Genomic DNA, 15,474 nt, shown 5'->3' with positions numbered 1-15,474 from the left:
TTCTCAGCTCATTCCATGCCCATCGCAGGGTCTCCACTGTGTCTATGTCATCTCTAGGACGCCTGAAACAAAGTGACCTGCAGGGGGATCGGTGCCGCAGCATCTGTCTCCACAGCCACATGAGGTTGAAAAGGGGTCGGGTGTACCCAGTGGTGTAAAGATTGAGCTTGTGCACTCCATGCGTACAGTTGCTTGTCTGGAGCCCCCAATCCACCCTGTCGCAGCGGGAGTGTCAATAGATCCCATAAGATTTTCGCCTGCCCTCCTGCCCAGACCAAGATCAACAGGGACCGAAGAAATTTAAAAAAGGCCTGTGTGAGGGGGAGAGGAATGTTAACAAATAGATAAAGGAATTTAGGCAGAACCACCATCTTGACCAATGCTATCTCCCAGCTAGAGGAAGCCCACGCAACGACTTTCTCTTCCAGCCAGGTTATGGCACGCCCGTAGTTCATGTCCCATATGTCTTGCGTTTTTCTACTGAGCCATATACCCAAATATTTGACAGGTTTGTCTGCCCACTGAAGAGGAAACTCAGAGGGAGCGGTAGCGTCTGTTAAAGGAAAAATAAAAGATTTGGCCCGGTTAATTGAGATGCCAGAAAGGCAGCCGAATTAAATAAATTCCCGCAGTAGCGGATCAAGGTTCAACGCCGGGTCTGTCACGTATAAGGAGAAGTCATCAGCATACAGTGAAATTAAGAGACTTCGGGGGCTAAACCCGATCCCCTTGGTGGTGTGATGTTCCCGGATGCGTGCTGCTAGCGGCTCCACCGCTATTGCGAATAGTAGAGGGGATAGTGGGCATCCTTTCCTCGTACCTCGCAAGATACCAAATGGCGATGATAGGAGTCCATTTACCCTGACTCGAGCCGTTGGTTGAGTATATAGCAGGCAAATAAGATTAACAAACAGCAGACTAAATCCCATTCGACTCAAGATGGCCAATAGGTATTGCCACTCCAGAGTGTCAAACGCTTTTGTAGCGTCTAGGAATACAGCTGCCGCCTGCACTTCGGGGAGTAAATAATGCAGTACTGAGAATAGAGTTCTCAGATTATGAGAAGTCGACCTCCCTGGGTGAGCGATCAGTGGGAGTAAAGGCTGCAGCCGATTTGCAATCAGCTTTGCCAAAATCTTTACATCTACGTTTCTTAATGATAACGGTCTATAAGAGTCTAATTCATTGTCTGGCTTCCCAGGCTTTAACAGAGTGATTATTATCGCCTCACGCATTGATGGTGGCAGGACGCCTGACTCTCGAGCCTCCTCGTACAGCTCTAATAAATGCGGCGCCAACTCTTCAACAAATGTTTTATAAAAAGCGGTGGTTAGACCGTCAGATCCAGGGGCCTTGTTCAACGGTAAGCTTTTGAAGACCTGAGCGACGTCTTCCACCGTAAAGGGGAAGTCCAGATACTCTCTATGCCTTTGACCCAGCCAGAGCAGCTCCAGGGAATCGAAGAAGGGCAACAGTCTCTCTGGGCTAGATCCCTGCATAGTGGTGTATAGTTCCAAGTAAAAAACGGGAGAACTCGTCTAGGATGTGTCTCTGGCCTCTAATTATTGAATGGTGTGCACCTTTCAGTTCAGTAAGTTGCAGACCTCGGGGGCGCGAATCATCGCTGCCAGTGTTCTCCCTGGCCTATCCCCCTCCCCACATCTCCTAGCCTCGTTATGTGTACCCAAAAATGTAACTTCCCGGTTTGCCTCTTCTTCAAATTCACACAGTTTCTCTTTCAGTGAGGCCAATATCGTAGGATCATCAGAGGAATAAAACTGTGATTCTAACTCCTTAATCTGATTTTCCAGAGACGCAAGCGTCCCTCGAATGGCTTTCAACACCCCAACTTGCCGGGCAATGCAGTTACCTCTTATGATGGTTTTAAAAGCTTCCCATAAGGAAGCCACAGTATCGACTGACCCAGTGTGAAGGGTAAAGTGGTCAGTTATATCTCCCCTAATTTCTTCCTTAAGTGCATTGTCTAAGAGGGCATATTGTGGTAACCGCCATGTAAACATTTGTGGAACAGATGTGGGAAGTTCTAAGCACAAAAGACTTGGCGGGTGGTCTGATAGAGACCTAGAAAGATGTAGGGCCTCCCTGGACCATGTAGCCACATCACGGGACACTAACCAGAAGTCTAGTCGTGACCACACTATGTTACTCCGAAATACATGTCCCCTCCTTAACCATTGGGCGAGTACTTCTCCAGATGTCCACCAGGTCCCCGTCAGAGAGTATGGCCTTCAATGCAATACTAGCTGGTGGGTGCAGTGTTCTAGATACTCCTTTCCTATCCAGCTGGTCATCTAGGATGGCATTGAAGTCTCCGCCAAAGATAATGGTTTTACAATTCGTCACCCGCACCTTGGCCCATATATCTTGGAAAAACCCAGGGGAGTCAACATTGGGGCCATATACCGCAACCAACAAAACTGGAATCCCACCCGGAGTGCCCAGTATTGTAGGGGTCAGTTTGCAGGTCACCTTCCTTCCAATCAAGATCCTGGCAGATCAGCATTGTTAACCCTCTTGAGTAATTTGAGTAAATGGAAAAGTAAACTGAGCCCCATCCACTGTGTTGCAGTCTAGGGGAAGAAGGAACACTGAGATGTGTCTCCTGTAACATGCATATGTCAATGTGGTGTCAAAGCAAATAGGAGTGGACTACCCTGGATTTCCTGCCGTCATTTAATCCTCAGATGTTCCAGGTTAGAAAATGTAAACTGGTCATAGGATGTCTATCGCAATACAGTGTGAAGGGCCAGTGGGAGTGGAACATAATAGCATAGATGGTTGCACCCAGCGTCAAGAATTGAAAGCGAAAAGCAATGATCTGGCAAACAACAAAACATTACAACCCCCCCATTCCTCCACCCACTCCAACCCCCCAAACAGGTTGCAATATACCCATCCAAGCATCTTAAAGAATACAGCAACAAGTGGGATCTCTCCCATGGGGGCGCAGTAACGCCGCCGTACTTCCCCCAACTAATCAGGGTGGCCAAGAAAACTGTGGAGAGCCATACCTGTCTCACATACAGTGTAATGAAACCCAGCACGTCAGAGCCAGCAGAACAGGAACATATACAGTCTGCATAGTTCAAAAACAACAAGATTCTCATAAGTTCTGACCCATCTCAGTCCACTATAATAGCAGCTACATTTGAGCCAAAGATAATGTGAGTGAGGTCCAACCTCTGTAGAAAAAAGACCGGGCACGCAAAACTGTAAAGAGAAACCCCTCCCTCCAACCCAGTCAAGTAAGCACAGACCCACTTCATCACAAGGCGTAACGACCCTAACTAGGAAAATATCTGGGTCATAGCCTTCTTCAGTCATTGTCACTCAGTCGATCCTCAGCAGAGTCCGTAGCCCTGGAGGTTTGCTTGGATTACTTCCCACCTATGTGTCTAGCAAACATGAGGGCAGATTTGGCATCCGTGAACAAATGTGCAGACCCATCGCGAGTGACCTTTAGCTTTGCGGGATACAAAAGTGAGTAGGGAACCTGGGCCTGCATCAGGATACGTTTAGCAGGGAGAAACTCCAGCCGCGCTGCCTGCACCGCTGGAGTAAAATCTGGATAAAATGAGATAGTGTTACCTTTATGCATGAAAGTCACCTTACCCCGGGATAGGCATAGGATAAGGTTTCGGTCTTGATAGTTCAGAATCCTGGTCAAGATGGGCCTGGGAGTAGCACCGACCAGAGGCTTGGGGCCCAAGGCGCGGTGTGCTTGCTCCACTGCAAAGACCAAGGAGAGGTTTGGGTCAAAGGGTTCATGAAGCAAATCTGCCACGTAAGACTCCATTTTGTCGATAGCTGTCGTCTCTGGTATGCCAGTAATTTGAAGGTTGTTACGGCGGGACCGGGCTTCCAAATCCTTGTTTTTGGAGCGGATAATGCCCAACACCTTGTCCATATGTAATAGTTGTTCCTTCGTTTCAACTTGGAACTCATGGAAGTCCGATGCCTGTTTTTCAAGCACATCGAGCCTGGTCTCGTGCGACCCCACCTGTTTAACAGCATCCAATTGGGAAGTTAGCGCATCCAACTTGTTGTCTATGTTCCGAAGACTGGACCTCATTACAAGCATCAGGGTGTGCAAATCCTCACTTCCGTCCGCGATTCTGACGGCCTGTCCGTACCAGCCTCTGGATCCTGCTCTCAGTCATTTGGTCCTCCTCTGTTCGAAAGTCAGCAGGCGACACAGGACAGGATATTCGCCGATCTACCTCGCAATCGGCTCGTCTGCAGCTACTCCCAAGTGTGGTCTGCGCGCTGCACGTGTACTTGGAGACCACCAGGGGCCATCAGCGTTCCAGAATTAAGGTCTCATCCAACTGGGTTCGGCCGCCCCCACCACAACGTTGTCAGTGGCCATGCTGCATCTTACCTGGGCCTCAGTAAGCAAAGGTATCTTGAAAATGAGCGCAGTTCCCAGGCGCCGCAGGCTCAGGCAGATCCCTACAGCCGGAGGGTGTTGCACGTCCCGCTCTCCCAAAGTGCGCTCCCCTCCCAACAGTCCCAATGCACACATAGTGTCACAGCAATTACTGCCCCTCACCTCATGGAAATGAAGCACCTCAGGATTCCAAGATGGCGTCCAGGGCCCTCCTGCAGCGCTACCACTCTCAGGCAACCAGGCTGCTTCCGATCTCACCGAGGCGGCAACCCCTCACTCCTCTTCAGCAACCTCTGGACTAAGTGCTGCCTCAGGGATGTCTGTGACAGTGCAGATTGCCCACCAGCAACCCAAATGTCCTCCGGTTCAGCCCCACACGCATCAGCCTCCCGCCATCAGTTTCCCTGGCGGGGGCACGACATTGAAGCTGCCACGGCGGACCCCAAATGCAGTCAGCCAGCCAGTACCTCCCGGTGTCCACAGGAGGGCACCGCGCCCCTCTCCCGGTCTCTAGGGCGGCTGGCAGTCCACTGCGCAGATAACAGCCCACCACACCGGTGGCACCACGGACTTTAGTTTCGCTGCAGCCGGCCACTCGCTCGCACCTCCGGCCGCCGTGATCAGGCCACTCCTTGCTGGGATGCACTTCTCAGCTCCAGGAGCAAACCCAAGGACGGGAGTCGGCTCTCTCGGTACCCCGCACTGCGGTCCGTGTCTGGGAGTGTTTTAACACAGCATGAGCTCCCTAGATGTGCGGATGATGCAAGGATTAATTCTTGGATGGCGGAGCTCGTCTAGCTAGTAGCCATTTCGCAGCTCGGCAGGCCCGCCCCCCAAACTTCTTCAAAACTTGTTCTGCTATCTTTGAAATGATTGGGATGTAAAGGCACAGTGCTCCAACCCTCAGCACTACATGAAAATGAACAATGTGGATCTGTAGTCCAGGCTACATATTCCATTCTGGCTCAATGGCACACATCTTTTAGCTCTTGTTTCTGTTAATTGCCCTTCATTGCTCAATATACATCTCAGAAGCCAATGTTCTGTAAAAAAAAAAAAAAAAGAAGAGTCCGATGCGGCTTTGTATTTATTCAATAAAACCCTTTTTATTCACCCATTACAAAATTGCATTGCATTGCTGCACAGTAAACCTATCATTCATCTTCATTCTGGAATCTATCCCATAATGCATTTTGCGCTCCTCTAGGGCTTCATCAAAGGGGATTTCTCGGTTAATCAAGCCTTTAATGAGTTCCTAACACTTAGCAAAAGAACACTGCACAAAATTTCATCCAGGATGTTGCTGAGGAATTCAAGACTGTTTTCACCCATGCATCTTGTTCCTCTAAAAATCAGGATCTCCACAGCAAGGTCATGACTCAAGAACCTTCGATTGTCTGTTAATGCAGAATGTGCTCCTGACACTATGCCTCACATCCGGTCGGATTACAGTATAAAAAGCCGGTCAATATCACGTTGGAATAAGTACACTAAACTGGACCTTCTATAGACCTTGCTCAGTGCACCTAAAGTGCAACCCACTAGATTGGCTCAATGTTAAGCGACGCGCTCAATAAACAAGCGTCTTCCATTCCTTCTGCTCCGATGTAGTGCCAACACCACATCAATGTATAACCAGTTAAACATGTACATCAAGTACAACATTTCCTCTGTACTCTGAAGAACTGTTCCATGCTGTTGGCTATAATGGGTGTCAAGCAAATTGTAACTGGCACTTGAAAAGACCAATTGATGAAAGTGTAAGGTAGATCATATAATAGGGTCAATCATAGTCTTTCCCGACAACATCTTGGAAGAAGGCAGGACTGGGCCGCAGTTCCGGGCTTATCATGGTTTGGAACCTGTGATTGCCCCTATTATATGGTCTACATTACACTTGTGTGACTGAATGAATTTTGCTACCTGGACTTATCTTGGTTCTGGTTTTTTTCACTAAACGTAAAGCATACTTTGCTCTCATATTAAAGTGGACGGGATTTGCCAACTTCCTTTGCTGGTTTCATCCATCACGGACACCCTGACGCTATATGTTAGGAGTGCCTCATAGATGCCCTGAAGAAGTCCATTTGTTTGGACGAAACGCGTCGGCTGTTCATTTCAACTTGATCTGTTTAATATTTTGAATAAACGAAGAATTTGAAGAAACAACTTTGGACACAGTGATAATTTGCTGTGTGATTGCTTACCTTTTAGTGGTGCACCTTTTGTTCTTGTTAAACACAGTAATACAATGAAAACACTACAAATGGACACCAAACCAGTTTAGAAAAACAAGCGTTATCTAAACCAAACAAGGACAAAATTACAAAAATCCAACATACGGTTATCCAGATGTGACTTTTAAAAAGGTAGAAACAGTTCTGTCCATAGCAAGCTACGGATGCGACACTTAACACAAAGTACCTTGGATGCGTCAAAATCATAAGCAAAAACAGCAGCAGGGAAGGTGATGCATAGGGTCCCTATGCCCAGGAAAGGTGATGAGTCAGTTCCTTTCTCCAGGGGAGGTGATGCCTCAGCTCCTTACTGCCAAGTAGGGGAGGTGAGGCATCTGTTCCTTACTGAAGAGGCGCTGATGCATCGGTTTCTAACTCTGCGGGAAGGTGATGCGTTGTTTTTTTACTGCGGCCCCGACATTGCTATAAACTTGCTGCCGAAAATTTCAGGGGGGATCGGGAAGCATCGGCTCTCGATGTGGCAGTGGCAATGGCATTGGATTGAACTCTCCAGCCGTGTCCCCCAATGCGCCAGTTATTGCAGTCTCACAGCAGGACCTGCGTCGGAGTCGGTGTGGTGAACTCGGAGATCGGTGCATGAGACTCGGCATGAAGAGATTTCTGCAGCCGCAGGTAGGCACTGCGTCGGTTTCTACTTCAAGCCCTTGGAGATCTTCTTCAAGCATGAAACACAGCACACAGAAAAGTCTGTGTCCTCTCCTTGCCAGAAACAGCCACTGCAAACCCACCAGACAGCAAAGGGGCAGTACTACTCCTTGGCAGAGAGTCCCCTTGAGTCCAGAAGTATTCTAAAGTTCTGGGGTCTGGCCCCAATACTTATACAGCATTTTCCTTTGTTCTCTGGTGGCAGAGGGTCCCTGTGCTTAGTCCACATCAGTTCTGTCCTCTCTTGTCGGCTTCCAGGCAGCAGGTGGAGACAGAACTTTGTAAGGCAGACCAGGCCCATTCAGGTGCATGGAAATCTCCTCCCACTCCTCTAAATGCAGCCCGGGTCTATTCATCCCAGCCCTGAGTCATCCAGGAAAGGCAGGACACACCTCAAACCCCCCAGTGGCTGTCTACAGTGAATGCACATCCCCAGCCCCTGTCACTCCAAGGCCAGACAGTCAATCCACAAACCAGCAAAGGCACACAGGATGGCTAAACAAGAAAATAACTTTCTTTAAAGTGGTATTTTCAAACACACAATATAAAAATTCCCTTTACTAAAAGATGCATTTTTATATTCCGAGTTCAGGCATACTAAACTCCGCCTTTCTATCTTGTCCCAGTGGGAATTTATGCATACAAGATGTTATAAATAAACTCCTGTTCTATCGTATGGGACAGATAGCCTTTCAATAGTGAAAAACAAAACACACTGTATTTCACTATCAGGGCATGTCACACACACTTGTACATGTCCTACCTTTCACAAATATTACACCCTGCCCACAGGGGTACATTGGGCCTACCTTAGGGGTGACTCACATGTAATATAAGGGAAGTTTAGGTCCCGGCAAGTGGGTGCACTTGCCAGGTCGACATGGCAGTAGAGATTGTGCGCAGACACTGCAGTGGCAGATTTGAGATCCCTTTGAGAGGATGCTTGTGTGGGTGGTACAATTAGTGCTGCAGGCCAACTAGCAGCAGTTGAACTACAGGCCCTGGGCACACACACTGCACTGTACTAGGGACTTAGTAATAAGTCAAACAAGCCAACCACGGAAACACCAATCCATATTCACAATTTACAGAGGGAGCACTTGCATTTGGCACTGATTAGCAATGGCAAAGTGCCCAAAGCATCTAGACCAGCAAAAACAAAATCCAGAACGCAGCAAAAATACAGGAGTCAGAGGAAAAAGGACAGGGGAAAACCATACCAAGGATGCCAGGTCTAACAGTGTTCTAACCAATTAACAAAAGAAGACGGACAAAGACAGTTATTCCTCCATCTGTCACAGGACAGTGGTCTAAACTGAAGCACACCGAAGAGTGGTCTCAGGCATCAGCAAAGGGAGTTCAGAGAAAGAGGATATGAAATCCAAAATCAAGTCACAGACTCTTGTTAGAAAAGAGTGGAACCAGGGAGGACCTTCACCAAGGCATAGATGGAATAGCCAATATCAAACTGAGTGGATCTCCTGTGATCCAGCAACAAGAGGACTACGGAGTGGCTTTAGAGGGCTTTAGGAGTCAAAACTGTTAGAAGGCAAAACACCTCTTTCCAGCATGTGCATTAACACCAGAGTTATCTTACCTTTTTTATCCTCCGGAAAAAGGGGCAGTGGGTGCCTTAGCCCCATAAGATATTTGAAAATGAAGCCGATTTATGACTAATTAAGTTTGCCCTAACAAATTTACTGTCTCATTTGGCCTTGTTGCCAATTTGTTTGGGGCTGAATTAAAAAAAGGAAAACGTGTATGCTGATTGTCAGACTCCACTTTTCATGGCTCCACCACCTTTCCCCTTCAATTTGTCGAAATTATTTTTTTTTTCAATTTCCAGCACTGGGTGTGATGGAATTCAAATTTAAAAAAAATAAAAAATAAAAGATTAGGAAAGTTTAGTATGCAAATATGCAGGGAATTGCTTCTTTCTCACACCCGAGGGAGGCCGCCAACGAGAAGGAATATCACGTGCTAGCATAAAACACTTTGCAATTTACTAGACGCTAATCCATTAATGTGGGAGTTCAGCAGTCTGAACCTAAACTCCAATTACAGAGACCCGTTGTCTACTGGATTCCTGTACAAGTGAATGCGGCTTAAAGAGCCAATTACACATAAAGAGTAATTGCCTTCTCTACACGGTCCATCGACCACAATAATCTTTATAAAATACAAAAAAAATGTACATTACTTTGTACAATGCAGAGCATACCTGTTCCAGTCAAGCGACAAAGAAGCGTGCGAAATGTGGCTAAAAATAATGATCAGACAGGTTTTACGAAAAGTACATATGCAATGTGGTACAGCAGGCCTTTAAGGGCAATACACATTAGCTGTCTACATGACTTAATGTCTTCCACTTTAAAGCATCCAATTACTGTCACTGAAACAGCGGATTGTTCTACAAAGGAATTATGTGGCAAGGGCCCGCAGACCCCATGTAGAATCGCCACGCCACTGACCCTTGCCCCAGCGACCCTTGCTTCCTTCTGTAACGCCACAGACTTGAAGGACCGAGTCCGTTAGTTTGCACCACGGCCCGGGTACAGTTATAGACGACGGACATGTATTAAACGAACATGGGCTGCACAAATCACTGAAAAATAGGATATTCCAACACTGAAATTTTAAAAGGGAGCATCGAAGGGGTATGGAAAATGCACTTAAAAACCATCTCTTAAGTTTGTGGACATTCACAGATATTTTAAAGGTAGCTTCACTTCAGGGCACAAGTCCTAAAAAAAGAAGTGGGGGGACGCTCCAAGTTAGGTGGTGTCACCGGAAGTGACGTGACGAAAGGTGGCTTGCACCATCAGACTCATTCCCTCCCCTCGCTCACCCCTTAGATGCGACTGCATCAGAGAAGGCAGCGCATGAGCAGAGTACTGAATGAGCTCCAATCTCGCCCCAGAGAGGCCAAAGAGTGAATGTGTTGCTCCATTTGCTCCAGTTATCGAGTTCAAGTTTTCCACTGTCGTGGGCGAGGTCAGCCAGTCCTGGTTTTACAACTCTCCTTGCTTTGCGTTATGCATAATATTATAATAGTAATAATGCAGGTAAAATTCCAATCGCACGAATCTCTCGAGTCACTGTGTAAAGGGAGATCGACGGGACAGCCCTGTGGGCAAGTAACGCCATAATTGAAAGTCCAGCTTTTGGGCAGGGGGGGGGGCGGTGTCCACCCGGTAAAATAAGTGGGTGGGGGACACCGTCCACCGGCGTGGTACCCCAACTCGAGCCCTGCTTGCTCTATGAAGATGTACACACACTTCTATGAAAGGAACCTGAGCTGTGGCGTAGCAAAGTGGGGGGGGGGGCGCTCTCACCTGCAGGTCTTCACTGTCTCCTTCCTACATAGCTCAGTGTTGCTCTGCTTTTAGTTCAAGGCTTCTGATCAACTACAGCAATCAGTGAGGAAAGTTCCGATTACCCCACGAGATGGAATAAAATCAGCAGGGCCTCTCACCATATCCTGTTTTCAGCTCAAGAAGAGCTGCAGGCCAAGAAACAACCTCCAAACTATGGAAGGATCCACATGCATCAAGTGTAGCTCAATATTGAAGTGGCTGTCTGGCGTGGCATCAATTGCCAAACACCTGAGACATTGCCCTTTAGCTCAGAATACCAATTCTCTTTTGAATGTGTTGCTTGTCAGACCAAAGAAGAACTGAGCCAGTGGCAGCCCTCCCTGATACTTACCCCCTTGAAGAGCCAGGGCTGCACTCTAGGAATCCTTTTGCTACTATTTGAGAAAGAGGTACACTACAAGGAGGTCACAGGGCCAGCCCCAACAACTCACACAGAGAACCACGCTTGTCAGAGGACAATAACTGCTATACGAAGCCGCTGTCTGTAATGGTTGACGGTCACATGCCTGAGTACTGCTGCAGTTGCCCCACCCACTGGACACTACTGCTTGTGTGGAGAAGCACTGTGGCGCCATCTATCCTTGGTGTCTGGGAGACATCCATGTGGACAACCCGCAATACTCCCAACAGACAGGAAGAGCTGAAGAATCACCAGACAAACCCCTGCTTTCTGTTAGGTGCCTGAGGTGATCTAACTTATCCAGCCTGTAGCTTAAACACCTGTGTGACTGTGCATGCCCAAGAAGTCCTATGTGTCACTAGTTTATCCTACCTTCACCCCTCCCCAGGTGGAATTTCCACCAGTCACTAACCAAATTAAGCACGGGACCAGTGCCACTCACCTTCCATCTGAGGTGGACCAATGGACACACTAGCAACCTTCCAAAGGACAGCTTCTGACAATGGATCCGCCATGCCTATACACCAGCAAGTACAACTGGGTTTCAAATACTCAGATTCTACCGAATCCTTTACCACACATACCAAGACAACAAGCTAGCAAAGAACACCATGATGGGATCGCCCTGATTTAGGTTGTGTGCATGCAGAGATAAGCGATGCCCACACACACATTATGGATGTTTTAAGTTGCCGGACAGGGGGATTCAGGCAGAGGAGGGTCAAAGGAGGAGAATGGGAGCTAGTGATAGACCCACTACCATAGAAAGCAGGACTCAAGTTAGCAGGACTTCTCCCCTTTTGATCTATGCTACTGTTTATGGACAATGCCATTTGGGGGAGAAAGAGGGGTCACGTCACATAATTCAAATATATGGATATAGTGTGGAGGGCCCCGATGGATTATGGTGGTTCCGCTATGAAGAGGAATTTACTGCACATTGGCGGCAAATTCGGACAAAGAGGGGGGAGATGGAGATAAGCAGTTATTGATATAGTGGATGACTCCTGTGTGGTCTGCCCCCCTGGTACATAAGCAAGCGGTCTTCCACTACAGTACAAGTCCTTTTGAGGGAATCCCCCTATTGGGGTGGGTGGCAAGAAAGAGGATACCTTCCTCGAAATGGGGCTTGCTGGTGGTTTAACAAGGGGTCCTGCACAAGAGCGCAATGCAAGTTCAGGCACGACTGCGCTAACTGTGGAGGGAGGCACCTAGCCACACAAATCTTTGGTAGTCTCCCCTATGGTTGGCATACTGGGCAAAGGAGAGGTTGGGGGGGGGGCAACAAAATGTTACAGGAAAAAGGGCCTAAGCCAATTACACTTGAGGTTTTGTGTTACTGGCCAAATTTGTACCAATGTCAGGTAGAGGCAAAATCACTTTTGGGGGTTTTAAGGGTAACATCAAAGGCGGCTGGCACACACAAATGTAAGGCTTCCTGTATAAGCCGCCGGCGCAATGTCTGGCTAACACACAAGACATTGAGTCAAGCCTCCATAAATAGTTGTGAAGTGGATAATGTGCGGTTACAAGATCCGGTATTTCACCGCACAACATCCTCCCCACTGTAAGTTTTTAAAAAACGATTTAATTTGCAGTGCAACAGCGGGAAAAATGCTTATATTATCAGCATTTCTTCGTCATAATCACTCCGTGATTTGCGCAAGGAAATAAAGTATAAATGAGGGTGTGAATTCATTCAAAGTTGGTGGGGGAGGGCGGAAGCGATCATCGAGGCCTACAGCACTCTAGAGGAGAGCTTAGAAGACGCCATTCCAGTCGAAAGTGACGGCCCAGTCACGCATTTAGGGGCATATTATCAAGTAGGGCGATAAAATTATCGCCGCTTTAGCGGCAGAAAATTGCCGCTAAAACGGCGATAATGGGCTTGATAATATGCTCTATGGAATTCCAATTGAAGCCCGTTAGATGTGAAGGACATCCAACATGGGCTTCAATTGGAATTCCACAGAGCATATTATCAAGCCCATTATCGCCGTTTTAGCGGCGATAATTTTATCGCCAGGCTTGATAATATGCCCCTTAGATTCTGTTAACTTTGTGGCACAGACAGTTTAAAAAATATTACTAACACCAACTCCAAGTATTGCAAACGTAATAAAGGTTTCGCAAATCGATATGATGAAATACTCCCCATTTAGAATGGCTAGCTAACAGGTGACCCCACGTCACGTGCGGCACCTTCAGCCAACACTACGTTCTTCGCCGTGAGCACTTTCATGATTAGATTTTCGAATACACACGATATTAAGTACTAAGCTACTTGCTTTTAAACGCGTTCTTGGCTAAAATGCTATGACTGGATAGAGAAGGCACATGGCTTCTGGCCAGCTACCCGTCTGTCCATGGGACTACTGCATAGTTTCTAACTTACGTCACGATTTGTTAAGTGCCACTGGAATCAACTAGCCTGGCTGATGGGGGGGGGGGGGGGGGGGGGGAAGGAGGGGTGATGCCCCGAAACTGGTCCGAGGATGCTTGTTTCTGGTCCAGGGAGGACCTACTGTGGCAGCTCAGGCTGGACTGTTCCCATGAGGCACAGGGTCAAGACTGATTTGCATATGGCTGGGTCTAAACTGGGGTGGCATGGCAGGCAAAAGTAGGATGGATTTAACCCACGTCTCTTGACTGGGGTGGATGTTTGATTTGCTCTACATTCCCTCCATCTGTGTGGCTTTTGAATGGGGAGGGTGGGTGAGAGATATATCTAGCGTCACCCGACTTTTGTTGGTAGCGCGCTACCCACGTAGGCATGCGCTCAGAGCCCCAACGTTGCAATAGGAGTGTGAAAAATAACAGGGCTGTCAAGTGTCCAGTAATTAGCCTATGCAATCCAATTAATGGCATTCTGGGACTTGAAGTCCTGATTTAATAAGGGCGCTTATGAGTTCCTCCCATAGACCTGGGAAGTTTGAAAGCACTGAACACATACAGAATGAAGTAACGCATGCCGTACCTCAGGCTCGAAGTCGTCGGCTCGCTGCAATGTGCGCGCCTCTTACCTGTACACTGGCAGGTCTGGTTGAAGAACTTCACCGGCCACCTCTCCCGGTCGTCCACGTTCCGCAGGTTGTAGGGGCCGCTCCACGGCCGCTCGTCCACGCGTACCGGCGCGCACCTGCCCCGGCTCTGCAGAGAACCGCACACGTTGGAAGGCTCTGGCCCCAGCGGCGGGCAGCACTGCTTGGACACCAGCGATTCCACCGTCATGCATGCCCGGGGGAACTGGGCGTGCACGAGGACGAGCCGAAAGGCTGCCAGCCAGAACAGCGCCCCCCAGAGCGCGGACAGCGTTCTGAGGCAATGCTGCGCCATCGCTAGATCCAGTCCAAAATACCGTATAAACAAACACGCCTAACAACGCCCTTTATAGCTTTCAAAGGTTACCCCCAGTACACACGGCGGATGACTGGAGCGAACGAGTAAAATACGTGTGTCAGAGTCTCTCTGCCCGCAAGTGTAACGGCAGAAAAAAAAAACTTCAGCCCTGCAGCTTTGAGTTTAAATACCCCCGGTGGACGTCATTTCGGTAGGGATTATTATTATCTGACACATGACAGACAGCACGGCAGAACTACAGCCCCTTGAGCTCAGACCCCGTTTCATGTCTGTCCCGTGGTTCTGAAAGAATGCAACACGTCCAGGAAAAAGTGCAGTACAAAGATATCAGAGTATGGCGTCTGTGTGTGTGGTACAGCGCGCATTTTTCTTATCCATTTGTTCTCACAAGAAAACGAGCTGTGTTTGTTCCTTTCATGCCGCAGGACTTCTTTGGGTCCCGAGGATTCGAGAGTGGTTTTAGGCATCTCTTTGTTCCTTACATGTCATTTACACTGCTGCCACTCACAGAAGACTGAAGCTGGAACCTCTATTACAGTGGTTCTTAACCTGTGTGCGTGGACCAGGACTATTCTGGGGTCTGTGACTGTTTAGAAAGTGAAATAATATTTGCAGATTAATAAAATATATATGAATTGAGCAAAATTGGAAAGTTTAAAACATTTTGTAAACGTGAAGATATTTGAAAGTGGAGCCCAAAAATTAAGTTGGCATATTTAGCTTGATTGGTGGGAGAAGCACAAGTAAAGCAAAAAAATGAATATAGTGTTATGATGGGTGGTCTCAATTGAAATGTCGTCTGAAGAGCGCATCCTTAAGGAGCAAAAAGGCAAATTGAAATGCTAGAGTCTAGCATGTTGCTTCGTCTTTTGGAATTAAACCGAATTAGAAAAGTCCAACCTTCCCATTTAAATTAAAATTTCTTTTTTTCTATGTGTGTGAATGCAATACAATATTTCATCATTTTTGATTGTGTTTGATCCAAACTTGTTTCTTTTTTTTGGTGCATAGTTATGAAGTTCA

At 47.6% G+C, this 15,474-nt stretch overlaps 1 protein-coding gene across 1 annotated transcript in view; it reads right to left on the bottom strand.

Moving 5' to 3' along the window:
• DCT (dopachrome tautomerase) overlaps positions 1-14,572 on the bottom strand; it is a 63,792-nt gene extending 49,220 nt beyond the window's left edge. The window contains exon 1 of the mRNA XM_085622130.1: positions 14,115-14,572. Coding sequence (XP_085478256.1) covers positions 14,115-14,427 — 313 coding nt within the window. The 5' untranslated portion in view covers positions 14,428-14,572. The remainder of the gene's footprint in view (positions 1-14,114) is intronic.
• Between the last annotated feature and the right edge of the window lie 902 nt (positions 14,573-15,474).

Source organism: Triturus cristatus, chromosome 8 (assembly GCF_964204655.1).
Source record: "Triturus cristatus chromosome 8, aTriCri1.1, whole genome shotgun sequence".
Lineage (NCBI taxonomy): Eukaryota > Metazoa > Chordata > Amphibia > Caudata > Salamandridae > Triturus > Triturus cristatus.
The sequence above is the reverse complement of the archived record's forward strand: the minus strand, read 5'-3'. Positions and strand labels throughout refer to the sequence as shown.